The 27,994-nt window shown below is 45.2% G+C and overlaps 1 protein-coding gene across 5 annotated transcripts; it reads left to right on the forward strand.

Moving 5' to 3' along the window:
• Positions 1–27,934, forward strand: LOC130201366 (single-stranded DNA-binding protein 3-like). 5 transcript variants are annotated; one of them, XM_056426337.1, is made up of 19 exons: positions 2–259; positions 4,635–4,707; positions 5,256–5,317; positions 7,321–7,405; positions 13,210–13,299; positions 15,110–15,292; positions 16,232–16,291; positions 16,502–16,568; positions 20,877–20,941; positions 21,236–21,297; positions 21,408–21,453; positions 23,284–23,319; positions 23,438–23,492; positions 23,628–23,698; positions 23,835–23,913; positions 24,378–24,406; positions 24,514–24,615; positions 25,619–25,833; positions 26,464–27,934. In XM_056426337.1, exons 1-18 carry the CDS (start codon positions 204–206, stop codon positions 25,793–25,795), a joined length of 1,398 nt encoding a protein of 465 aa, XP_056282312.1. In that variant the 5' UTR covers positions 2–203; the 3' UTR covers positions 25,796–25,833; positions 26,464–27,934. The 5 variants fall into 5 exon arrangements, with proteins under 5 accessions (XP_056282314.1, XP_056282312.1, XP_056282313.1 ...); XM_056426339.1 differs by lacking the exon at positions 25,619–25,833 and having other exon boundaries at positions 1–259; XM_056426338.1 differs by lacking the exon at positions 26,464–27,934 and having other exon boundaries at positions 25,414–25,706.
• Positions 27,935–27,994: the final 60 nt, after the last annotated feature.

The following is a 27,994-nucleotide window of genomic DNA, read 5'->3' on the forward strand; positions in this document are numbered from 1 at the left end:
ACCCTGCCTGATTTGTGGGCAATGTTGGGGATGTAGAAAAAAGAAAAAAAAAGGAAACCGGAGCAAAGAGAGAGAGAGAGGGAGAGAGAGAGAGGGAGACAACACTACCCGGGTAGCTATGGAGATAGTAGGTTTTCCTGGTAGCTTCTTTCTTTGACAGGTGTCGACTGGGATAAAAAACTAAGTACACAGCAGCCTCCACGATGTACGGCAAGGGTAAAGGAGCCGTGGTCCCCTCCGACAGCCAGGCCCGAGAGAAGTAAGTCCCTGAACGCACTGTCACAACACAGAGCCCCGGACCGAGCTAGGTGTAGCCCGGGAGGCTAGCTGCTGCGAGAGCAGCACGCTCCGGAGCACGCATGCTCAGCGAGCTCCTCTTATTTATATTGTTGTTGTTGTTTACGCTTTAAAAAGTGGCGCCGTGTCATTTTAAAGTTAATTCTCGTGTGTCTCTTTGTGCGGGTCGCATCGCTCCCTCCCCCCGGCTGCACAAGGCATGGCTGCGGAGTTAGCTCGAGCGGCTAGCTGCCTGCTCCACTCTTCTTCTTCTTCTAGTGCAAGAAAACTAAAGTGTTGTTCACACATTTACATGTTTTATTCTACGGTGACTAAAAGTTGTGCCACCTCCAGTGGAGGAAGTGTCTCCGCGCTTGCGCACGTTTTCCTGGCGATGATTCCCAAACATGTACCCTGGGCTGAATTGTGTGTACGTGTGTATATATATATATGTGTGTGTGGGGGGGGGGGGTAGAGGAGTAGAGGAGATATCCCACGTTAGTCCCATCTCCAGAGGAACAATGTATCCTCGTGGACGCGGCGGCAGTTTGAGCTCCAACAGAACGCGGCTGTGTGCTCGCGACACAATAGAACGCGGCGCGGCGCTACATTGTATCCACATGCGCGCGCGCTCGCTCGCCCGGTTGTGTGTGTGTGTGTGTTGTGTTCAGGGGCAGCGCGGAGTGTCCGCTATAAGAGGAGAAGCGGCGCCTCCAGAACTTTTGTGGCCCGTACAGATCAACCCCCTCCCCCCCTCCGGTTCCTCCTCTTCCTCCGGTACCGGGGATGGAGGAGCCCTCCGGTCCCCCCCCCCCCCCCCCCGGTGTGTTGTTAGCCCGGGAGCTCCGGAGCCTCGGATCCCTTTGTCTGCGCCGCCGTATCGATGCCCGTTGTTCGCTGGTGGAGATGCGCGCGCAACATTTAAACCAATCGGAAGAGCGTTTCTGTCTTTTATTGTAAAAACATACAATACAAAAAAAATGAATGAGACAAACGGCTGAGCTTTAACTGTTAAAATAAATGCCGTTTATCAGAGAGCCCCCCCCCCTAACAAAGATCTGCACACGCTTTCATTAAACATTGCCCCCCCCCCCTGCTATGTTCACGTGTAGAAGGTGCTTCGTGTTACATTACAGCTGCAGCCCCCCCCCCCCCCAGAAGGTGGATGCTTGTGGCTTCCTCCCTCAGCTGATGAAGCTCTGGATGGACTCTTAAGGAGGGGACAGAGTTTCACACCTGAAGCTCCACATTCTCTCTTCTTTCTCCACTCTTTCGATGTCTTTCTTCCCATCTTTGGCTGCCCCCCCCCCCATCGTCCGGTCCCCTTGCTTCAGTGACGTTGAATTATTGAGAAGGACCCGAAGCAGCTGCTCTCAGAGTTGAGACGCTAGAGAAAGACAGAGGGAGGTATGGTGGAGCAGACTCATCCATGTTTAAAGAGAGGGGGGGGGGGGATGTCAGGTCTGTGCCCCTTGCGTACGTCGGGGGTCAGAAGGTCATCTCGCGTGGTGTGTTTACGGTGTTGTAAAACTGGTCTTGTAACCTTCAAACTTCTGAAGTTCATGAAGGCTGCCGGAGCTCTGATGTCCACACCAAGCTGCTCTCCATCCTGACTGTATTGCCCCCCCCCCCCCCACACACACACACACACACACACACCACAACTCACTGTTTCGTCCTCTCTATAAAAAGGGGGCGTGGCCTCTTATGCTCCAGTCAAAACTCATCTTTCTCTTCATCTGCTCCTCAAACTTCTCCTCCTTCTCTCTCTACTCACTCCAGAGCTTTAATAATGCAGTGGGCCAGGTGCACACACACACACACACACACACACACAGCCCCCTCACACAAGAACACGCGCATTAAACTTTCATTGATTGAATGCCTCTTGGGGGAGGGGGAGGGGGGGTATGCAGCATGATCCCCGTACCCCCCCAGACACAAGAGTCCTTGACTATTCCCCCTTTAGTCAAACTCTGGTGTGTGTGTGTGTGTGTGTGTGTCCCACTGAGTGTGTTGAATTAGTCAATGTTATGAATCGTCTTCAGGCCTTGTCGGCTTTGTTTTTATTTGTTCATCTGGACGTCCTCTGCCCTCTTTAGGGCTTCTTATCTCCACCGTCAGCTATTTATTGCCCCTCCCCCCTCCCCCCCCCCCTCTGTACACAAACAGGAGGGACAGTGATGTCACTTTTTATACTGTTCACAGGAGTCCGATCGAACTACAGTTTTTACATAAATGTGAACAACGTTCTCGTTCATGTCGACGCTCCACATCTTTAATAATAAGAAGTTGTTTTATTATCGTGAATGGAAGTGGACGTCTGAGGAGTCCACTGAGCCGAGGCCGGAGACTTTTGTGATTCCAGAGACCCTGAAGCTGTGAAACTGTGTCAGGAGGCCGTGTTCAGTGTCGATGCCCAGGGACCTGCTCCTGGAGCCGGATGTAAACAAGCCGGTCCATAGTAGAGTTACTGTGTGTGTGTGTGTGTGTGTGTGTGTCATTAATACTGCTTTGACGTTCAAGCCGATCTAATCACGCGTCACACTTAAATTATAACTGCGCGGTAACAACAATTGTGGTTTAACAAAAGAAAAACAAACAAAAATTCAAGAGAACAAAAGGTTACAAGACATGTGTGTCTCTCTGTGTGTGTGTGTGTGTGTGTGTGTCTCTGTGTGTGTCTCTGTGTGTGTCTCTCTCTGTGTGTGTGTGGGTGTGTGTGTCTCTCTGTGTGTGTGTGTGTGTGTGTGTCTCTGTGTGTGTCTCTCTGTGTGTGTGTGTGTGTGTGTCTCTCTCTGTGTGTGTGTGTGTATCTCTGTGTGTGTGTCTGTGTGTGTGTGTGTCTCTCTCTGTGTGTGTCTCCCTGTGTGTGTGTGTGTGTGTGTGTCTCTCTCTGTGTGTGTGTGGATGTGTGTTCAGTTGACTCTTAACTAAACGGATCAATGTCGTCTAACACTGTATTTAAAGCTCAACTGCGTATTTAGACTTTTTTTTCCTTCCATTGTTGACAAATTGTCACTTGTTTTTCTAGATTAAGAAAAGCAACAAAATCTTAATTTGTGTCCCCGAAAAACATTTGTGTTCATTTATTTGCTCTAAAATTGACTAAAAATGAACATTTGACCCCGTTTTTAATTCAGTTTTGAGTTCTGCTTCATTTGCACGGCTCGTTCCTGTAATGTTTTTTTACGCTGCGTACGCCGTCCCCTCTGTGTCCCCTCGGCGTCGGTAGGTCTCTCGCCGTCCCCTCTGTGTCCCCTCTGTATCCCCTCTGTGTCCCCTCGGCGTCGGTAGGTCTCTCGCCGTCCCCTCTGTGTCCCCTCCGTCCCCCCTCTCTCCCCTCGGCGTCCCCTCTGTGTCCCCTCGGCGTCGGTAGGTCTCTCGCCGTCCCCTCTGTGTCCCCTCTGTGTCCCCTCCGTCCCCCCTCTCTCCCCTCGGCGTCGGTAGGTCTCTCGGCATCCCCTCTGCATTCCCAAGTCTTTGACCAATCGGTGGCCGGCAGTGTTTTTAACTCCACGTCCTCGTATCGGTACACACAGAAAAATAATGGTTCCTAAATGGTTCTTTAAGAGGCTTTTTGGTTCTACGAAGAACCATCACCTACTGGAGAACCATTGAAGGTTATTTGAGAACCTTTATAGGTTCTTTGAAGAACTCTTTAAGGACATGGTTCTTTAAAGAACCTGGTTTGAAAGGTCCGTCTCATCAGGACCTCGTCTGCTCGTCATCTCCACATCGCTCGATTGATGGTCCATTAACGGCCTATTAAAACACGGCTGAGCGACGGCGTCGGGAGGACAGTGGGGGGCCGGTGGGGGGTCTGCCGGGGGTCTATTGACGGACCCGCGTGGCTCCGTGTCCGTTAATAGACCCCCGCTTGATTGATGGTTATAATAGTGATTTTTTTATTAGCGTTTTAGAAATATTGGTTGACTCGAGCCTCTCGAGCTGTGATTCTTTGCTCGTGTTCCTGCGGTTGGGGGTTTGAGTCTGTGGTAAGATGCCCATGAGCAGCAGCTGACACGACGTGGTCTTCTCCATTGGAAGAAGTTTTAACAAAAAAGAACCTTTACGAAGGTACTCCGGTGTGAATAAAGCCACATTTGGATCTGTCTTGCAATCAGGGGGTTGATGGTTCAATCCCCGCCCTGGTCGATGTGCCCTTGAGCAAGACCCGTAACCCTGACTGGCTCCCCGTAGCTGTGTCTACGGTGTTTCACTGTCTTTAAATACCTTCTTTTTTTTTTTAAAGCGCTTTATAAGTTAAATGATTTTTATGAATCTGATGTTAGTTGCATGAATCAGTGATGCTACATTTAGCCTGCTAACAAGCCCCTCCCACTTCTCCGTTGCAGGTTAGCGCTGTACGTGTACGAGTACCTGCTACACGTGGGAGCACAGAAGTCCGCACAGACGTTCCTGTCTGAGGTAAGATGACCCCGATCTATAAACCACCGAGCCTGTTGTTGTTGTTGTTGTTTCTTAAAATGAAAACGGCTCATCTGGAGCTCCGGAGAAGAGAGAAATAATTTGTATGAAAAGAACTCCAGCAGAGAAACAAAACCTTATTTGTAAAACTTCACTTTAACGCTTCACTGAGAACTTCTGTTGATTTTTAAAAGAAATCCTAAACAGCTTCACGCTCTCTGTCTGTCAACAACAACCACGGCGTATGCCCCATCCCGTGACCTCGGTGGACCTTTGTGTCGTCGTTTCCTCCTCAACAGACGAGCTTAACGATGAATTTGACTTCCCTGCACGCAAAATGTGTAAAAAAAGAGGGGGAACGGATCAAAGATGTAAAAGAAGGAGGAGGTTCACTCTGATGGAGATCGAGCGGAGCCAGAGCGATGGCGTCCCGAGTGCCTTCAGACTGATGACATGTTGTTAACCCCGGACCTGCAGACGTAATCCTCTCTCTAGTGGCCTGCAAGTGACTCTCCTCCTCTCCTCCTCTCCTCCTCCTTCTCCTCCAGATTCGATGGGAGAAGAATATAACATTAGGGGAGCCTCCTGGATTCCTCCACTCGTGGTGGTGGTGAGTGTCATTCTCATTTTCTCTTGTTGTCCTTGAACGCCTCCGAGTGTGTGTTTGTTTTTTCAAAGCGTACCATCGGTAACTTTAATTAAATAACTTGTGTCACTACATTGTGACGGCAGAACATGAGATGTAACACAGGAGCCTCCGAGTCGTTAGTCGTGCTTCTAACGGCATTTTAAAAGCGACCAATCAGGAGCCGTGAACGCAGCTGCCAATCACGGCTTGGGTCCAATTATTTTTAATTTATTTTTTATTCCCCATTCCTCACTTTGACTTCTTTCAGAAACATACTTCTTTGTATTGTTATGGTGTACAAAATTAGAACAACACACACACACACGCACACTTTCTCCTGACTTAAAACATTTTTTTTTCCTGAAAACATTCGAGGCGAGAAACAGAATCTCGATTCATATTTTGATTCCGCTGCTTTTGATGAGGTTTTTTTAAATTAAATGTTTTAGTGCAGTGATAGACAGCTGCGAGAATCCTCTGCTCTGGTTGGTCGATTTTCGTTGACGCCATTTATGAGCGCTAAAAAATCAATCTCAGCAAAAATTATCAACCAAAAATTAATTGGTGGAATGATGATAAAAAAAAAAAGAGACTTCCAAAGGTGGGGGTGCCTCGGTCTCGGCGGTTGACCAGATTCATAGAGGGCGTCCCCCCCTCCCAGTGGTCTCCCCTCCTCCAGTTCTCCATCCTTCACCCCTCTGAAACAATAGATCCAGATGGTTGGGGAATGGACTCCACACCCCTCTATACCCCCGCCCGCTCGTCACCTTTTGTGTGCCCCCCCCCTCCCACTTCACTCCTTTGTTCACCTCGTTGAGGGATTCTTAGCAGATTAACCCGTTGCATTCCATCTTCCTTTGTGTCGCCTCCTTCCTCCCCCCTCTCCCCCTCCCCTTCCTGTCATTTCTGCCCCGGGCTAAGATTTGACCTTTGGGGTCATCGCCTCCAATCACCGATCAGCAGTTTTACATCGGACGTCCTGAAGTTCAGTCACGAGATCAGGAGGCAAATAAATCTGTGACTGCAAGAGGGTTCTATAGGGAACCCCTCCATGGGGTAATGGTTCCACCCAGAACCCTCTCTGGAGGTTCTACAGGGAACCCTTCTATAGGGTAATGGTTCCACCCATAATCCTCTCTGGAGGTTCTACAGGGAACCCCTCTATAGGGTAATGGTTCCACCCAGAACCCTCTCTGGAGGTTCTACAGGGAACCCCCCCCCCCCCCCCCCCATGGTCTAATGGTTCCACCCAGAACCCTCTCTGGAGGTTCTTACCCAGAACCTTTGCACCTTCTCTCAGGGGGCTATCAAGATTGATAGAACAAAAGATGGTTCTCCAGAAGTCCTCAGAAGAACCTTTTTATTACGTGATAATGTATACATCCTGTTTAAGGTTAAGCCTTTAATTTGCTCCTACAAATACATGCAAAAATAAATATAAATACATAGTATTGATTGATATGGTCTTATCTCCTTGTTTAGGCTTTGTATTTGAAGGAGCAGATTCCTTCTTCCTGTTGATGTGTCCTTGAGCAACACGCTTGACGTCATAGTTGAAGCTCAACCGTGCACTCTGTCCTTCTTTAAGTCCACGCATTCAAAATATTATAAATTCCTCTTTTAAATATTGAAAATTGAATTGAAATATTATTCCTCTTTCCGAGCTGTGTTCAAATACACTGGAATTAGTACAAGTTTTATTTTATCATAATAAACATTTTTTATATATATGACTCACTCACTGTGAATATATATGTGTATATATATATATTTATTTATAAAAATGTTTTCCTTGTATTTTTTCTTTGTTTGTTTCTATAAATGTCTTATCTTGTTTTAATATATATATCACTCACTCACTGTGGATATATATGTATACATTTAAAAAATATATATATTGAGTGTTAATGGGTTATGAATAGCCGTTACACGTTAGCTTGTATTACTGCATCGTAACCTTTGACCCCCCCCCCCATTTATTTCAGTGTGTTCTGGGATTTGTATTGTGCGGCTCCGGACCGACGGGAGACGTGTGAGCACTCCAGTGAGGCGAAGGCCTTCCATGACTATGTAAGTCACACACACACACACACACACACACACACTCTTTCTTTAAGGACATTTTGGACAGGAAGCAGAAGCACAAGCTTACTTCCCGAAGCCCCTCTTCGGCGGGGACGGTCACAGGCTGGGTCTCTCTGATCCGGGTCTCTGTGATCCGGGTCTCTCTGATCCGGGTCTCTCTGATCCGGGTCTCTCTCGCAGAAGAAGTCTCACAATTCACCGTCTGGGATTCATGTAAATACACATTGTGTGTGTGTGTGTGTGTGTCGGGATTGAATTCTTCAGCCTGTCCTCTTTGTGTGTGTGTTGAATAGTATAGTGTGGGGAGATAATGGAATAGAGTTCTAATCCGGTAATCCCGGCACTGGGCCGAGGCTAAACCGTGTGTGTGTGTGACCGGTTCCAGCCCTCTGAGCTCAGGTTCTTTTTTATTCAATGCATAAACATGCTTTTATTTTGAAGGAGTTGAACGCTGCGTGTGATTGGTCGAACACAACACGCCTCCCCACGTGTGGCACGACTTCCTCACTCTTTCTTTCGTGTGCGAATCACTTTTCCTATCTGCTGGTGGGTTTCTCGGGCCCGCCCCCACATCCTCAGGCCCGCCCACTCATCTGCAGGCCCCGCCCCCTTCCACCTCCAGCTCCCTCCCTCCATTCCACCCCACCCTCCCACCTCCCGCATCCCTCTCTCCCCTCCTTCCATCCCTCTCTCCCCTTCCTTGCTCCCCTCCCTCCATCCCTCTCTCCTCTCCATCCCTCGATGCCTTTTCCCCTCTCTACATCTCTCCCTCCCTTCCTCTCTCCCTTCCTCTCTCCCCTCTCTCCATCCCTCTCTCCCTTTTTCCTCTCTCTCCTCCCTCTCTCCATCACTACCTCTGTTACCGAGAGAAGATTGATTGCCTAATCTTGCTGTTTACCCACAATGCATCAGTGTAGTCGACGTGAAGAGAGGAACGGACTGATGAGGAGAATAAGAAACAGTAAAATAATGTTTACCTTGAATTAAACTTTACCTTTAATTAAACTTTACATTTCTTAAATTTAGTTTTATATTAGGTACATTTGACATTTTGATGTATTAATTGTATTTAAAATAAAATCATCTTACAAACGTTGTATTATTTAAACAGATTTATTTAAGACTTTAACTCCTTCATAAGGACACCGTGAAATCTGTTAATATTAAACATTAAACTCTCGCAGTCGAGCTGCAGGTTCAGTTCTAAATGTTTATTAAAACCAGTGTTGGGCAAGTTACTGAAAATTAGTTACAGTTACTAGTTACTTCTTTTAAAAGTAATTTAATGACTTTACTAGTTACTGTATATCAAAAGTAATTAGTTACTAGGGAAAGTAACTTTTAAGTTACTTTCATGTCTGCTTTTTTAATGTAATGAACAGTACTGAACAGTCAAACACAATAAACATATTTTTTAGACCTATTTATTGCAATCAACAGGGCTACAGGCCTTCAAATCAAGCAGTAGTACAAAAGTCTCTTGTAATACTTAACTTAATACAAAATAACTGTCTCAGTCATTTAACAGTGTTTTTTTTACCACATTAGGCCCAATGAAATAAAAGTGATTGGCCTACAGTATTAACACTAATTAAAAGAGAAAACAAAGGTGCCTTGAGGTGCTGCATATAATTGAGGGGGGGGGGGTGCTAGTGAGTGTGCTCACCTGTGTGCGCGGATGTGTCGGTGTGTACGTGCTGATCTGGAGTCAGTTTGGTAGGATTTGGGTATAAATAAATTATTTCATTTAAAATATGGATTTTTATTTAAAGATATTCATGTAATTTGCATGCAAAATAGGTCTACCCGAACCAGCGGACAAAAAATTCAACCCGCGGCAACACTTCAAAAGTAGCCCAATTCCGCGGGAAAACCGCGGACCTGGCAACACTGGAAGTGGCTGTCAATCACAGTGTGGCACCGTGCTGCTGGTCGAGGGGGCGGGCCTGTGATTGGCGGAGTAGAGGGGAGGCGGGGTTAACCTGTCGGAAAACGGGAGTTAAGGGTGGTTGACGGGAACCATTGTTGTTGACCTTCGAGCTGCTGAGCCGAGAGGAGCACGCTGTCTGTGTTGGTGGATGCCCAATAAAGGGAGGAATAATAACGTCGTCCCGTCTCCGTGTCATCAGTCCATAACGTCCGAGACGTTACATCATTGCGCCACCAAGGTCCTGCGATGTCAGATCAGAAGCAGCTAAAGTAGGCCTAGCTTGTCTTCTTGTCTGCAAGTGTTCATTTTTCACAAAAGAGAGTAACGCGAGTAACGAACTCATTTACATTTCAGTAATTGTAACTGCGTTAGTTGATTAAAAAAAATACTTCGTTACATGCTCGTTACCGCTAAAAGTAGTGGAATTACTCCCAACACTGATTAAAACTCCTAAAACAGATAATCATCATTTAAACTGTGACCAACTTATTTGTGTGTGTGTGTGTGTGTCATTGTTTTGACTGGACTAATAAATTAGCCCGATCGCCAGTCAGCAGTTTTTCCTCGCATCTCCTCCCCTCCTCCTCCTCCTCCCATTTCTTCCCTCTCTGCACGCTCAGGACAGCAGGTCAAGGAGACGGTGATGAGGTTCATATCAGTGTGAACCACCATGTAGATTAGTACACACACACACACAGGTCTCTTCCTCTCTGTTCATGTCTCAGGTGGAGGTCAATAATGTGTTGAGCACTATTGATCTGACCGGTGATCCTCTGGGGGGGGGGGGGGGCAATGCTGCTCTGCATCCTCTACCAGCCAATCAGATCACTTGTCCTGTTATGTGTTTGTACTAGAAGAACAACAGAGACACAACGTGAGGATTAGAGTCACGGAGGATGCTCGTGACCTCGACGTGGTGTGCTCACTCCTCCCTGTGCTCACTCCTTCCTTTACTCACTCCTTCCTGTGCTCACTCCTCCCTATGCTCACTCCACTCCTTCCTTTACTCACTCCTTCCTGTGCTCACTCCTCCCTATGCTCACTCCTTCCTTTACTCACTCCTTCCTGTGCTCACTCCTCCCTATGCTCACTCCTTCCTTTACTCACTCCTTCCTGTGCTCACTCCTTCCTTTACTCACTCCTTCCTGTGCTCACTCCTCCCTGTGCTCACTCCTCCCTATGCTCACTCCTCCCTATGCTCACTCCTTCCTTTACTCACTCCTTCCTGTGCTCACTCCTCCCTGTGCTCACTCCTCCCTATGCTCACTCCTTCCTTTACTCACTCCTTCCTTTACTCACTCCTTCCTGTGCTCACTCCTCCCTGTGCTCACTCCTTCCTGTGCTCACTCTTCCCTGTGCTCACTCCTTCCTGTGCTCACTCCTTCCTGCGCTCACTCCTTCCTGTGCTCACTCCTTCCTGTGCTCACTCCTCCCTGCGCTCACTCCTTCCTGTGCTCACTCCTTCCTTTGCTCACTCCTCCCTCTCCTCTCCATACATCCAGCCTGAGAATAAATAATTCATCTCAGCTCCAGAATAAATAAATCTGTGTTGACTATTTGTAATTAGTGCAGAACTGAAGTCTGCTGAGAGTCTTCTGGCTCCTCCCATTTACCGCTTCACTTAAATACCTGTACCCCCCCCTCCCCCGCTCCTCTCTGTATTCCCCCAAGAAGACTCTCTCTCTTCCTCCACGCTTTGCCCTCGCAGGGCGTTCAAGAGCACCCCGTCGGTCAGGAAGACTCGACGACTTCATGTGACCGAGTGATTCACAGGAATATCTCTCCTTTCTTTCATCCCCCTGTCACTACTTCCTCTTCTGCCTCACTCTTGTATCTTCTAACGCTCTCTCTCTATCTCTTTCGCTCTCTCTGTGTCTCTCTCTGTCACCTGTATCTTCAAATTCATTCTCTCTCTCTTTCTCGCTCTGTCTCTTCTGTATCTTCTCATTCTCCCTCTATCCTGTATCTTCTCTCTCTCTCTCCTGTATCTTCTTATTCTCTCTCTCGCTCTGTCTCTCCTGTGTCTTCTCGCTCTCACTCCTGTATCTTCTCAGCCTCTCTCTCTCCTGGAGCGGGGGATGCCAGGGGGACAGAGTGCAGAGAGGACCTGTCTCCATAGCAACAGCTTCTGCAAGCTGCTGACACCCTACTGGGGGGTTTGAGGGGGGGGGGGGGGGGGTAGTACAGGGGTGTGTGTGTGTGTGTGTGTGTGTGTGTGTGTGTGTGTGTGTGTGTGTGTGTGTGTGTGTGTGTGTGTGTGTGTGTGTGTGTGTGTGTGTGTGTGTGTGTGTGTGTGTGTGTGTGTGTGTGATATAAGTGAGGGAGGCGAAAAGATGGAGAGAAAAGTGAGGCGGAGGCAGCCGACTCGGCTTCGTCCCCAGGGACTCGGTGGCTCATGTTCACTCACAGAATTAGCATAAAGATGGGGGAGGTGTGTGTGTGTCGTGTGCCCCCCCCCCCCTATTGTAATGTGTGTTGGTCTCAGATAGTCGGGAGAAGGGCAGCGAGTGTGTGTGTGTACTTGTGTGTCATTGGTAATGTGCGTTGTTGTCCAAGCACACAGTGTGGTTCACATGGGGGGGGGGGGCGTTGTGTGTGTGCTGGTGGAACGGTAGACGTGTGTGTGTATTGGAGGGGGAGCAAGTAAGCAAGCCCCTCCCCTGGGTCCTAAACCCCCTCCATGTTCTGGTCCTGTGGCCTGTGGTTCTCCCTGTCCGCCTCTGAAGCACTTCATGAGCCTGTGATGCAACTCTGTGTGTGTGTTTTGCGCGTTCGCGCGTGTGTGTTTGTTCCGGCGTGGTTATGTAAGCGCTCTGAACCCATTTTTGGTCTATGTGTATTGACAATAACAGTTATATCATATTTACCCCCCCGTCCTAGATGTTTTCCATACTGATTGATTGATTGTAAACTACAGTACTAATGTTTATACGTGTGTTAAATGATCCGTTATAGTCCAATACTTATATTTCCTCTAATGTTTCTCCTGAATGTGATGTGAAACGAGAGAGAGTAAGTCTCACTCGGACAGATTTGTGGAAACCACAGAAACAGTTTTTTATCTAAACTTCACTCCTTCCAGCAGCATCGAATACTCCTCAATGTTAGAATGTTTGTGTACTTTGAGTTCATGGACTGCTGTACCATCTAATAACAGTATGATTGTGTAATTTGAAGCTTTAATAGCTTAAAAAAACAGTTAAAACTCCATTTATTTGCTGATGACTTGTTGCTATGTGTTTAAGAGGTGTACATCCATTAATCACAGGGAGGATTGTAATAATGATCATTTTAGAAATGAAATAATGTGTAAACATATATAATATTATTATTATTCATAGTATAATAAATGCATAGATACATGCATTTTATTCAAATGAAGTAAAAAAGAAATTTAATATACCAACTATCATGACAACATGCCTAAGAATAAGATCAATTGTAAACTACAAAATAAAGAAAGTGTGTTTAAACTAAGATTAGGTAAATTAATAAATAATCCAAAGTGAAACTCCCTGAAACAAACCAAAACATAATCCTAATATAATATGGAAATGTGACGTGTAAAATATATATAACCAGAACTAACTATAACCACACTATAACCATAACATAACTATAACTATAACCGACACCAGATCTCTTGTTTTCATGTTTCTCAGATTTAATGAAACGTTTAAAAAATGGTGATAATTTTTTTTCTTCCTGAATCAACCATAAACTTTAATAGATGGAGTTTGCTGCTTTTGCAGGTGCAGACACTGCCCCCTACAGCAAAATGTGGAGCAGTGCATGATGCACACACACACACACACACACCCACACACACACACCTAACCGCGGCGCTTGTGTCTTTCAGAGCGCAGCGGCGGCGCCGAGCCCCGTGATGGGCAACATGCCCCCAACCGACACCATGCCAGGTGGCCCCATGCCCCCGGGCTTCTTCCAGGTGAGACTCCCCCCCACACACACACACACTTTCACCTCCCTCCCTCCGTCATCTCCATCACCTCCATCTCTCTCGCTTCCATCCGTCCACCTGATGACGGGTCAAGTGACGTCCAGGCAGCGTGTTCCATCTCGGATGGTTCATTGCGTCTCAGAGGTCAGGTCAGCTTTTAAAGCCCATTGACTGACATTCAATTGAGACACAGAAATATCCAAAATTCTTCATCTTTTTCTTTGCTTTTTACAGTTTTTCTGTAAAAAACATCTTTTATTCAGAAACCTTTCAGACTAATTTTAAGGTTCATAAGTGGTGAAAGGTCCAATATATTTATTTAATTCACTTCTGTTTTAAAGAAGAAGAATGTTTCGCCTATTGACTCCCACTTGACTCTAATTGAAATATATCCCAAATTAATTTCTTAAACAGTTTTACTGTAAAAAAAAAGAAAAGAAAATTCTTCAGGAGAAAAAAAAGGGCAGAAATATTTAGCGATTGAAAAGAAAATGTTCACGGAAATTTGTTGTGATAATCAAAAACAATTTCAAAAGTGTTCGTTGAGCTTAAAGTAGAGCGAGAACGTCCCCGACCCGTAAGAAACAACAAAACACAAATAATAATAATCTATAATGTTTTTTATGTGTAAGAAGAATATCGTGACATCTGAACAGATTATTGATGAAGTGTTTATCCACCTGTCTCCTGAGAATGGGAAAAGGTTTTAGTGTGGGAGATGGCCGTCAAACAAACACACACACACACACACAGCGGTGTGATGGACAGCGCTGGCATTTGGCAGGAGGAGCGATAAGGTGGTCGGAGAGCGAGGAAAGAAGGACAGTGACGCAATCGAAGGAAGGATGGCGAGAGAGAGAGATGAAGAAGAGGGGGAGGAAAAGAGAGGGAAATGTGAAAGATGGGAGGCCGAGTGTTTCTGTGGCTACTGACCACGCCACTGTTGAGATGATGATGGTGATGATGAGGGGATTAGCCAGAGTACGACTGTGAATATGCACGCACACACACACGCGCACACACACACACACACACATACACACACACACAGACGTGCTATTTATAACATTGGTGGGGGAGTGAGATTGGGCGACAGGGTTTGTGTGTGTGTGGGGCATTCAAGGGAGTTCGTTGTAGCGGCAAGCCTCTGGTTGTTCGCTGCGTTCGTCGTCATCTACAACAACAACAACAACAACAAGTCATTCTAAACAAACAAACTCTTATTTTCTTCATCACTTTATGTGCCAATTTATTTATATTTCCGATATCATAAAATCGTAAATCCCCCTGGAGACGCCTTCAGGTGTCGACAGTAAGAAGAGAAAGAAGAGCGCTGAGGTAGACTGTTGCGTAACCAGTTATTTATTGGGGGTCGTTGACCTCTTGGTCTCACGGGGGTGAAACGTCAGCAGTAACGCCACAGTGTCCGTAGGGGGGGGGGGGGGGGCTCCAATAAACAGGAAGCCCCTCCCTCTGCGTCTCACATCTCTTCTGTGGTCTGAAATTTTTTCCCTACTGCGTCCGGTTCCCGATGCGGCGAGCCTTTGGCATCGCTGCCCCCGTGTGGCCGCGGGGAGTACTACACCCCCGTAGGACCCCGAGATCTTTTTCTTTCCTCCGTCGTCTTCTTTTTCTTCAAGCGTTGTCTCTTTAATTCTGTGTTTTCTGTTGAGGAGTCTATGATGTAACTTTAGACTCCTCCCCCCCCCCCCCTCTTGATGGGGGTCATTCCTCCAGGTGTAATAAAAGCCCACTTGTGGGCCCTCCCTCTCTCTGACATCGCTCTTCTCTCCCAAAGGGACCACCCGGCTCTCAGCAGTCCCCCCATGCACAGCCCCCCCCACACAACCCCAGCAACCCCAGCAACCCCAGCAACCCCAGCAACCCCAGCAACCCCAGCAACACCAGCAACCCCAGCAACCCCAGCAACCCCAGCAACCCCAGCAACCCCAGCAACCCCATGATGGGACCCCATGGCCAGGTAAGGCGCTAACTCCTTCTCTCTCAACACCTGGCTCTCTTTCATTCACACCTGGCTCACCCACACACAAGCTATCTTCTCCTTCCAGCCCCCCAGCTCTAGTCCTGCCCCGCTGGTCCCTCCCAGCTACGCCATTTTTATTTTATTATATTGTATATTATATACTGCTTACTTGTTCTTGCGCCTTTTATAAATACAAACCGGGGAAAACCACGACGGACGCAAAAAACACGTGAATGTGAACTCTCAGACACACACACACACACACACACACGCACGCACACACAGAGACACACGCACACACAGAGAGACACACACAGAGACACACACACAGAGACACACACACAGAGACACACACACACACAGAGACACACACACACACAGAGAGACACACACACACAGAGACACACACACACACACAGACACACACACACACAGAGACACACGCACACACAGAGACACACACACACAGAGACACACACACAGAGACACACACACACAGAGAGACACACACACAGAGACACACACACACAGAGACACACACACACAGAGAGACACACACACAGAGACACACACACACACACAGAGAGACACACACACACACACAGAGACACACACACACAGAGAGACACACACACAGAGACACACACGCACACACAGAGAGACAGACAAACGCAGTCTTTGTGTACGAGAGAGGGAGAGAGAGGGTAGTGTAGTGTGGACATTCGCGCGGAGGCTTCTGGACGGTGTCGTTGGTCACACACACACACACACGCAGGCTGAAGTGTGTGTTCTCTGGTCTCAGCCTCATCTTCCATCGTCCATCTGTGAGTCCTGCTCCGGGTCGAGAGTGCTTGGATTGATCAATAATGGAAATGTGTGTGCGTGTGTGTGTGTGTGTGTGTGTGTGTGTCTCTCTCGCTCTCTCTCTCTCTGCAGCCTTTCATGTCACCACGGTATCCAGGAGGACCGCGCCCCGCCCTCCGAATGCCAAATCAGGTACAAGAGCAGGTTTTTGGGGTAGGGGGGGTTGCCAGTTTGTGAAGGTGTGGTTGAGCCCCTGCGTTGCCAGGTTGTGAAGGTGTGGTTGAGCCCCTGCGTTGCCAGGTTGTGAAGGTGTGGTTGAGCCCCTGCGTTGCCAGGTTGTGAAGGTGTGGTTGAGCCCCTGCGTTGCCAGGTTGTGAGTCTGCGTGTCATGTCTCTCCTCAGCCTCCGGGGGGAATCCCAGGATCTCAGCCGCTCCTGCCAAACAGTTTGGACCCGACGAGACCGCAAGGTACCAAATCCTGGTCCCCTGAAGAAGTTCATCAGTATAATAATACTCAAGCTGTAATTAATGATTATTTATAACTGAACTATTTACTTTAGTCGTTATAGTTTCCTCAAACAGACAGCACTAAAAACAATAATATAAATATCAATCAATACATTCATTTTTGATAAATGGTTCTAGGCCAATCAATAATCATCTGGTTTTATATATATACAGGACTGTCTCTCAAGAATAATATTGTGATAAAAGTTCTTTTCTGTTTTCTGTAAAAAAAAAAAAAAAAAAAACATGATTCATTACAAATCACAAACAAAATTGCAAGCCGATTATGGCTTACAGCTTAAAAAAAACTAAAAATATATCTCATAATTTAATATTTCCTCAGACCAAGTAAAAAAAGATTTATAACAGCTGAGTGTTTGTCAAGGCTCAGGAAACCCTTGCAGGTGTTTCGAGTTAATTAGATTATTCAATGATTTGTTTTTAAATAACTAGTATACTTTTTTTTTTCTCTCTAATATTATAGGATATTTGATTTTGAGTTTGAGTAAAGTGTAATAAGCCATAAAATCAAATAAATCAGAAAAAAAATTTGCAATTATGTCAGTGTATTTGTGATAGAATGCATTTGATTTTTTTTTTTTTTTTTTGATATTAAAATAAAGAACTTCATCACAATATTCTAATTTTCTGAGACAGTCCTGTATATATACAGTGCATCCGGAAAGTATTCACAGCGCTTCACTTTTTCCACATTTTGTTATGTTACAGCCTTATTCCAAAATGGATTAAATTCATTATTTTCCTCAACATTCTACACACAACAACCCATAATGACAGTGAAAACATTTTTGTGAAAATTTTTGCAAATCTTTTAAAAATAAAGAACGAAAACATAACATGTACATAAATATTCACAGGCATTGCCATGACACTCAAAATGTAGCTCAGGTGCATCCTGTTTCCACTGATCATCCTTGAGATGTTTGATTGGAGTCCACCTGTGCTAAATTCAGTTGATTGGACATGACTGAGAAAGGCACACACCTGTCTATATAAGGTATCACAGCATATCAGAGCATAAACCAAGCCATGAAGTTCAAGGAATTATCTATAGACCTCCGAGACAGAATTGTATCGAGGCACAGATCTGGCGAAGGGTACAGAAAGATTTCTGCAGCATTGAAAGTCCCAATGATCACAGTGGCCTCCATCATGCGGACATGGAAGAAGTTTGGAACCACCAGGACTCTTCCTAGAGTTGGCCGCCCAGCCAGACTGAGCGATCGGGGGAGAAGGGCCTTAGTCAGGGAGGTGACCAGGAACCCGATGGTCACTCTGACAGAGCTCCAGCGTTGTTCTATGAAGAGAGGAGAACCTTCCAGAAGGACAACCATCTCTGCAGCACTCCACAAATCAGGCCTGTTTGGTAGAGTGGCCAGACGGAAGCCACTCCTCAGTAAAAAGCACATGACAGCCCGCCTAGAGTTTGCAAAAAAGCACCTGAAGGACTCTCAGACCATGAGAAACTAAATTCTCTGGTCTGATGAAACAAAGATTGAACTCTTTGGCCTGAATGCCAAGCGTCATGTCTGGAGGAAACCAGGCACTGCTCATCACCTGGCCAACACCATCCCTACAGTGAAGCATGGTGGTGGCAGCATCATGCTGTGGGGATGTTTTTCAGCGGGAGGAACTGGGAGACTAGTCAGGATTGAGGGAAAGATGAATGCAGCAACGTACAGAGACATCCTCGATGAAAACATGCACCAAAGAGCTCTGGACCTCAGACTGGGGCGACGGTTCATCTTCCAACAGGACAACGACCCGAAGCACACAGCCCAGTAACAAAGGAGTGGCTTCGGGACAACTCTGTGAAGGTCCTTGAGTGGCCCAGCCAGAGCCCTGACTTGAACCCGATTGAACATCTCTGGAGAGATCTGAAAATGGCTGTGCACCGACGCTCCCCATCCAACCTGATGGAACTTGAGAGGTTCTGCAAAGAAGAATGGGAGAAACTGCCCAGAAATAGGTGTGCCACGCTTGTGGAATCATACCCAAGAAGACTTGAGGCTGTAATTGCTGCCAAAGGTGCTTCAACAAAGTATTGAGCAAAGGCTGTGAATACTTATGTACATGTTATGTTTTCGTTCTTTATTTTTAATAAATTTGCAAAAAACAGTTTTCACTTTGTCATTATGGGTTTTTGTGTGTAGAATGTTGAGGAAAATAATGAATTTAATCCATTTTGGAAAAAATGAAGCGCTGTGAATACTTTCCGGATGCACTGTATATATATATTGTATATGGATATATATATTTATATTGTGTGTATATATATATATTGTATTTATATATGTATAATTTGTGTGTGTATATACACTACCGTTCAAAAGTTTGGGATCACCCAGACAATTTCGTGTTTTCCATGAAAACGCACACTTTTATTTATCAAATGAGTTGCAAAATGTATAGAAAATATAGTCAAGACATTGACAAGGTTAGAAATAATGATTTGTATTTGAAGTATTAATTTTTTTCTTCAAACTTTGCTTTCGTCAAAGAATGCTCCTTTTGCAGCAATTACAGCATTGCAGACCTTTGTCATTCTAGCTGTTAATTTGTTGAGGTAATCTGTTGAAATGTCACCCCACGCTTCCTGAAGCACCTGCCACAAGTTGGATTGGCTTGATGGGCACTTCTTGCGGACCATACGGTCAAGCTGCTCCCACAACAGCTCAATGGGGTTGAGATCTGGTGACTGTGCTGGCCACTCCATTACAGACAGCAGACCAGCTGCCTGCTTCTTCCCTAAATAGTTCTTGCACAATGTGGAGGTGTGCTTTGGGTCATTGTCCTGTTGGAGGAGGAAATTGGCTCCAATCAAGCGCTGCCCACAGGGTATGGCATGGCGTTGCAAAATGGAGTGATAGCCTTCCTTATTTAAAATCCCTTTACCTGGTACAAATCTCCCACTTTACCAGCACCAAAGCAGCCCCAGACCATCACATGACCTCCACCATGCTTGACAGATGGTGTCAGGCACTCTTCCAGCATCTTTTCACCTGTTCTGCGTCTCACAAATGTTCTTCTGTGTGATCCAAACACCTCAAACTTGGATTCATCTGTCCATAACACCTTGTTCCAATCTTCCTCTGTCCAATGCCTGTGTTCTTTTGCCCATACCAATCTTTTCTTTTTATTGGCCAGTCTCAGATATGGCTTTTCTTTGCCACTCTGCCTAGAAGGCCAGCATCCCGAGTCGCCTCTTCACTGTCGACGTTGACACTGGCGTTTTGGGTACCATTTAAAGAAGCTGCCAGTTGAGGACCTGTGAGGCGTCTATTTCTCAAACTAGAGACTCTAATGTACTTGTCTTCTTGCTGAGTTGTGCACCGGGGCCTCCCACTTCTCTTTCTGCTCTGGTTAGAGCCCGTTTGTGCTGTTCTCTGAAGGGAGTAGTACACACCGCTGTAGGACATTTTCAGTTTTTTTGCAATTTCTCGCATGGAATAGCCTTCATTTCTAAGAACAAGAATAGACTGGCGAGTTTCACATGAAAGTTCTTTTTTTCTGGCCATTTTGAGCTATCGAACCCACAAATGTGATGCTCCAGATGATCAACTAGCTCAAAGGAAGGCCAGTTTTATAGCTTCTCTCAACAACAAAACAGTTTTCAGCTGTGCTAACATAATTGCACAAGGGTTTTCTAATCATCCATTAGTCTTCTAAGGCGATTAGCAAACACAATGTACCATTAGAACACTGGAGTGATAGTTGCTGGAAATGGGCCTCTATACACCTCTGGAGATATTTCATTAGAAACCAGACGTTTCCACCTAGAATAGTCATTTACCACATTAACAATGTATAGAGTATATTTCTGATTGATTTAATGTTATCTTCATTCAAAAAAACAATGCTTTTCTTTGAAAAATAAGGAAATTTCTAAGTGATCCCAAACTTTTGAACGGTAGTGTATATATATATTATATAATTTGTATTATCTAGTTTGAAACCAGAATAATTTGCTTTCTTAGTGATAATAAAAATAAGGATTAAGGCTCAAGAAGTTGCTTTTTTTAAAGATTAAAAACATAAATGAGATTAAGAAAAAGCTGCAATTTCTCATATTGGAAAAAATATTTAAAATGTTATGTTTGTTTGATGGTTAAAATGTTTAATCAAATACTATCATCTTTATTATTTACCAATTTAATACCAATCATCTTACACAACGCCCAATATATTTCTGGTTACTGACCTCTGGTGTATTATGGGATGTGTGACTTTGTGGGTCTGCTGCCGCAGGACATCCCAACATGGGCGGACCGATGAGAATGAACCCGCCTCGAGGGATGGCCATGGGCCCACAGGTACACACACACACAGACACACACAGACACACACAGATTATATTACTATTGAATGTTAATTTGACTGGTGAAGATTAGACGGGGTTATGAGTTATATTAATGTCATAAAACTGATTTATTCATTTAACATGTTTATATTTGCTCTTTTGTGGCTCATATTACATCTTTCTTGAGTCTAGACGATATAAAACATGGCACAAGAGGGTGAAAATAATTAGATTTCTCCTCGTTAGTATCAACAATACCAGGAAGTTGTTGTTGAGAATCAATAAAGGCGTCTCGTTGTCTTAACAGAATTACGGCGGCATGAGGCCTCCTCCCAACTCCATGGGCGGCCCGATGCCCGGAGTGAACATGTGAGTTTAAAACGACAAATTTGGGTTTTTATTGTTTTTTTACATTTTATTTTGCCCTTTTAAAAAATGTCTCTCTTCCCTTTTTTCTTTCTTCCTCTTCTTTACATCAGGGGCCCCGGAGGACGAGGGCCTTGGCCAGGACCTAACGCCAACTCTGTGAGTGAGAAACGCCATGTCCTTTTTATATATATATATATATCCAGACACAGTCAGGACCATCAATATTTGGACATTGACACAGTTTCCATCCTTTGGGCTCTGAACACAATGGATTTTGAATGAAACGATCAGGATGAGCTTTAAGAGCAGACGTTCTGCTTTCATTTGAGGGTCTTTACGTCCACATCAGGTGAACGGTGTAGGAGTTACAACACATTTTATACGTGGACCCTCCTTTATAAGGGACCAAAAGTAATTGGACAAACTAACATCATCATCATTGTAATTGTCCATTTTAATACTTGGTTGTAAATCCTTTGCAGTCAATGACAGCCTGAAGTCTGGAACCAGAGACGTCACCAGGCGCTGGGTTCATCCCTGGTGACGCTCTGCAGGCCTCGACTGCCACCGTCTTCACTTCCTGAAGCTTCTTGGGCCGTCGTCCCTTCAGTTTGGTCTTCAGCAAGTGAAATGCAGCTCCATTGGCTTCAGGTCAGGTGGTTGACTTGGCCATCGCAGAACATTACACCTCTTTGCCTTAAAAAGCTCTCTGGTTGCTGTCGCACTATGCTAAAGACCTGGATGACAGAATAATTATTTCCCTGGTGAAGGAAAACCCTTCACAACAGTTGGCCAGATCCAGAACACTCTCCAGTAGGTAGTCTGTGTCAAAGTCAACCAGAAGACTTCACCAGAGTAAATACAGAGGCTTCACCACAAGATGTAAACCATTGGTGAGCCTCAACAACAAGAAACCCAGATTAGAGTTTGCCAAAAAACATCTAAAAGAGCTGTACAGTTGTGGAACAACATCCTATGGACAGATGAGACAAAGATCAACTTCTACCAGAATGATGGGAAGAGAAGAGTCTGGAGAAGAGAAGGAACTGCTCCTGATCCAAAGCATAGCACCTCCTCAGTGAAGCCTGGTGGAGGGAGTGTGATGGCGTGGGCATGTATGGCTGCCAGTGGAACTGGTTCCCTTGTATTTATTGATGATGTGACTGCTGACAGAAGCAGGAGGATGAATTCTGAAGTGTTTGGGGACATATTATCTGCTCATATTCAGCCAAATGCTTCAGAACTCACAGCTTTTTAAGGCAAAGAGGTGTAATGTTCTGCGATGGCCAAGTCAACCACCTGACCTGAAGCCAATGGAGCTGCATTTCACTTGCTGAAGACCAAACTGAAGGGACGATGGCCCAAGAAGCTTCAGGAAGTGAAGACGGTGGCAGTCGAGGCCTGCAGAGCGTCACCAGGGATGAACCCAGCGCGTGGTGACGTCTCTGGTTCCAGACTTCAGGCTGTCATTGACTGCAAAGGATTTACAACCAAGTATTAAAATGGACAATTACAATGATGATGATGTTAGTTTGTCCAATTACTTTCGGTCCCTTATAAAGGAGGGTCCATGTATAAAATGTGTTGTAACTCCTACACCGTTCACCTGATGTGGACGTAAAGACCCTCAAATGAAAGCAGAACGTCTGCTCTTAAAGCTCATCCTGATCGTTTCATTCAAAATCCATTGTGGTGTTCAGAGCCCAAAGGATGGAAACTGTGTCAATGTCCAAATATTGATGGTCCTGACTGTATATACATATTTCTATGTATATATATATATATATTGTGTGTAGGTATATAATATATATTTATACATATAATATGTATTTATTTATTTATATATATATATATTATATATTAAAAATATATATTTATTACATATAAAAATGTATATATTTGTATAATATATATTATATGTTTTTATATATACAAGACCACGTAAAGATGTCTAGATCTGATGCTCTTCATCTTCTTCACTCTCAGATAGCGTACTCCTCCTCTTCTCCAGGGAACTACGTGGTGAGTTCAAATTCGTCGGCTTTTAGACATTATTTCAATGTTTCCGATTTAATAATTTTAACCTAAATCCCCGATTGTTTCTGTCTCTCTCTCTCACCCCTCCCCCTCCCTCTCTCAGGGTCCTCCGGGCGGAGGAGGTCCACCTGGAACCCCCATCATGCCCAGTCCAGGAGGTGCGTCAGTGTGCAAAAAATAGACGTGTCTCTCATTTCCTGTTTTCCAAATCGAGCATGAACGCGTCACCTCATCAAACCAACTATCAGTGTTTATTTTTACATTTCGTTATTTGTTCATTTTCTTCTATTCAGATTCCACCAACTCCAGTGAGAACATCTACACGATGATGAACCCCATCGGGCCGGGCGGCAACAGACCCAACGTGAGTCTCAGGAACACCGAATATCTCCTCATGTCGTTTTCCAGGCTTGTTTTTTCTTCCGGGAAATCTGCAGATGCTGATGGCGGGGGGGGGGTTACATTCTGGATGTGGTTGTCATGATTGTTCTTGTCCCCAGTTCCCTATGGGACCCGGGCCTGACGGGCCAATGGGAGCCATGGGAGCCATGGAGCCGCACCACATGAACGGATCACTAGGTGGGTGTCATGGAAAACCTGGGAAAGTCCTGGAATATTAAAATGGTTATTCCCAGGCTTGGAAAAATCCTTAAAAAATTCAATCCACAGTTTTGGAAAAGTCCTGAAAAAGTTGTTATATTCATATGTTCATTTACTCTGAGTTTTAAAAAGAATGACGCTCTAAATATAAGTAGACATAAGCTCATTCATAACCGCACATTGGTCATGTGGATGAACCCTGTCCATTGGTCATGTGGATGAACCCTGTTTATTGGTCATGTGGATGAACCCTGTTCATTGGTCATGTGGATGAACCCTGTCCATTGGTCATGTGGATGAACCCTGTCCATTGGTCACCATGTGGATGAACCCTGGGCTTTAAAGGTGGTGGGCGGGGCTTTAGAAATCACTGATGTACAATGTAAACACTGCTTTTTATCTGACCTTTAAGTTGACCTTGAGCTCTGACTCTTCCTCCTCAGGGTCCGGGGACATGGACGGGTTGCCAAAGGTAAGTGAAGTGTTCTCGTCTTTTAAAACTCTAATATAATGTTATTATAACCTTAGTGAAGCTGTCTTTCTGATGACCCTGTTGCCCCCCCCCCCTCTCCCCTCCAGAGCTCCCCTAACAACATGGGAGGCATGAACAACCCTCCTGGGACGCCGAGGGACGACGGAGAAATGGGCGGAAACTTCTTGAACCCGTTTCAAAACGAAAGTGTGAGTGGAGCGATCGACCAGCATCTCACGACCCTTACCGGTTACCGTCACCCTTCAGGGGGTTTACCCGTTAGGGTTAACCTTGACGGTTACCCTCAATGGTTACCATTGACAGGGTTACCCTTACCCTTAACGGGGTTACCCTTAGCAGTTCCCCTTAATGGTTACCCTTGACTATTACCCTTAGCGGGGCTACCCTTAAAGGTTACTCTTAAAAGTTTCCCTTGATGGTTTCCCTCAAACCAGCGCCAGAAAGCAGCAGAGGGGTCGCCTCATTTATCAATATTGATCTGTTTTGGTCCATTTCTTGTCTTTAATGTCTTTAATGTCTTTAATGCCCAACGCGTCTTCTTGTCCAAAGAGACGTTACTGACGCTTCTAAGAAGTTTAATAGTACCAGAGCGGTTTGGGGGGGTCTGCAGAGCCTTAAAGCTGATCCCTCATGCTTTCAAGGAATCACCATGTATTATATATTATATATATATTATATAATATATATATATATACCCACATATTTTGAGCCATTAGAATCTGCACGTTCTCATGACTTTACGCTTTGAAATACACTTAAGTTTGTAAATCTAAATTTGGATTCACTAAATTGATTTAGTTTAAAGATCAGTTATAACGTGATAATATTGATCACTACCCAGTTCCAACCATCAGAGGTATGAAGATAACTTACCGACTGAAGCCGGTGCTGCTCTCGCTCTGCAGGCCTTGAGCGCCCTCTGGTGTTTACATGTTGTCGGTGACACATCCACTCATCTGTCCCCCCCCCCCTCTCTCTCTTTTCAGTATTCACCCAACATGACAATGAGTGTGTGATTTTTATTTTATCCTCTTTTTTTGTATTTTTCTTTAACCCCGCCCCCTTTCTTCTGCCCCCTGCACCTGATTTATTTTTATGAAAAAAAAAAAATCACCACGGATTGGACCCGTCCCCCCTCCTCCTCCTCACCTTCCCCACCGATACGGGATCCGCTATCTCCCCGACGCACAGCATTCTGGGACGGCCCTCGAGCATGCTGGGACTCTACTTGAGACGGGCCCTCCCGGAGCAGCGTGCAACATGGCCGCCGGTCTGAACAGGAAGCGGTCGCGGGGCAACAGGAAGAGCCTCCTCTCCGACCACGGCGCTGGCCCCCCCCCCGGCTTCCTGTCGGGCTCCAGACAATGAGGATAAAGGGAGGGAGGAGAGAGGACAGAGGAGACTGGGTAAGGACGCACAGCTGGAAGCTTTTCAACCATGACTTTGGACTCTTGGATTCAGTTGAGGGTCAAATGAAAGACCCCCCTCTCTCTCTCTCACGCCCCCACACACACACACACACACACACACACACACACACACACACACACACACATTGTTTACTCTGTGTGTACATTTTTAACAGAGTTGTTGTAGTCAGTGAACTTTTCCCCCCTCCATGTTTTTTTGTGTGTATGTATTACATTGCTATTTTTATTATTGTATTATTGTTATTATTAATGATATTTGGTATGATCATTTTTAAGATTAGGTTCTATAATTTCTGTTTCTACGGGCACGTTATTCTGATGAAGACACGGCTCCACGCTGCCCCCTGCTGGTGGATCTCGTCCATCGCGGTACTGATTGGCCCTTTTCTTTTCTTTCTTTTCTCTTCTTCCTTCTCAAACCTTCTACATTTTTTCTAACTCCTTGTTCAACAAACCAGAAGAAGAAGAGGAGGAAGCGGCTCCTGTTTCAGTAGCAGTGAAACGCACAGCTCTATTTATTTATGTCCTTTACTTTATGAATCATTGTTACTTTTTTAAAGTGTTATCCCTGTTTTATTTTAATTTTACATTTTTTTGTTATTGCAGAACTAGTAGCAACTGTGTGTAAATATGCAGATCCGGTCAGCAGCGTCTCCTCCGTATGACATCATCACCCCCACCCCCCCCACGTTAGGCCTCCGCTCCTCTGCTGAACTGTACCGAGCACTTGGACCGTCTCCGTCTGCCGATGAGTCCTCAAGACACTGTGATGTACGTTTACGTTAGTTTTATGGACGCTTCCGTTAGCTTAGCTTAGCTCAGACATGTTGTGAGCTCCTTCTGGCTCAAAGCAGGAAGAGGAGGAGCTCTGTTGAGTGTGAAGGAGTGGCCTCCCTCCGCCCACCTTGAAGAAAATGACCTTCCCCCCCTCACTCTTCCTCAGCAGTGACACTCTCGCACCTCTGAATTCTGTTTTCTTTACAACTCTCACCATCTTTGTTGTATTACATTTTCTTTTTTTTGTTCTGTAAATACTGTAAAATGCATTTTGATATCATTGACATGTTTTGATATTTTCAAATCGCAGCATGTGTGTGTGTGTGTGTGTGTGTGTTCAGAAACTGGAGCTGCTATGGACTATTATGCTATTTCACCTCATCACAGATGTCGAGGGGCCTCGAAGGAGGAAAGAGGAGGGAGGAGGTGCTCTGAAGGCCTTTAGCTAACTCATTGTCGCACACGTTTTTTTCAAATTCAACCCTGTCCAGGGGCCTCCCTCCTCTGCCCTGGAGAAGAAGGAGGGGGGGGGGGGGTGTGAGTGATTTTTTTTCACTCTGTGCAGGAACGGAAATTAAATCGGAGGCCGGTTTTTCACAATAAAATGCATCCCTTCCACTGAGTTTGAACTTCCCTCTACCAGAGGACACAGACTTTTACCATGAAGGATTTTATTTTGTAATCTATTTAAAAATGGGGCCGGGGGAAGAAATGTTTTTTTTTGGGGGGGGGGGGGGGGGTAAAAGAGGAGAAATTTAAAAAATCAAATGAAGGGAGCGATTTGTTCCTTCTCTGCTATTCCTCCTGTTGTATGAATGCAGTGGAGTCTCTCTCTCACACGTTGATCATTTCTGTATTTCTATCGTGCTGATGTATAAACTGTAACATTCAGGGGCCGGAGGGGAAGAGGATGTTTTTATTTTGTATTTTATTTTGAAGGGAGTAAAATAATTTGTTTCTGTTCAGTTCCTGATGATAATAATAATTTGTTCTCCTCTTGATGACAAGGCAGTATTGAAGATGAGCGTTGTCTCTCATGTTAGGGTAGTCCAGATCCTAAATGTTCTAAGTGTAGAGGTTTCCTTCTTCGTACGTTTCTTTATATTGTAAAGTTTCTTTAGACAAAAAATGTTATTGCTTATTGGAAGAAGAAAAAAATAAGGTGGGAAAACTGCATTGATAATAAATGTCTTTATTTTAATTTTATTTTATTTCCAGTCGTCAGTGGTTTTTTGCCTGTGTCCCTTGTTGTAGATACATATTAAAACAAATAAAATGACTTTACTCCTTTTGCCATGAACATGCATATCTTTTGACTGGAAGAGAGGAAGAGGAGATCATCTTCATCACTTTTCAACAG

This window comes from Pseudoliparis swirei, chromosome 11 (genome assembly GCF_029220125.1).
Source record: "Pseudoliparis swirei isolate HS2019 ecotype Mariana Trench chromosome 11, NWPU_hadal_v1, whole genome shotgun sequence".
Taxonomy (NCBI): Eukaryota; Metazoa; Chordata; class Actinopteri; order Perciformes; family Liparidae; genus Pseudoliparis; species Pseudoliparis swirei.

Bases quoted from the DNA above. Each gene is read 5' to 3' on its own strand.
- LOC130201366 (XM_056426337.1), top strand. From the start codon at position 204: ATGTACGGCAAGGGTAAAGGAGCCGTGGTCCCCTCCGACAGCCAGGCC. The intron at 260-4,634 runs GTAAGTCCCTGA...TCTCCGTTGCAG, and splicing joins GACAGCCAGGCCCGAGAGAA to GTTAGCGCTGTACGTGTACG. The intron at 4,708-5,255 runs GTAAGATGACCC...CTTCTCCTCCAG, and splicing joins CACAGACGTTCCTGTCTGAG to ATTCGATGGGAGAAGAATAT.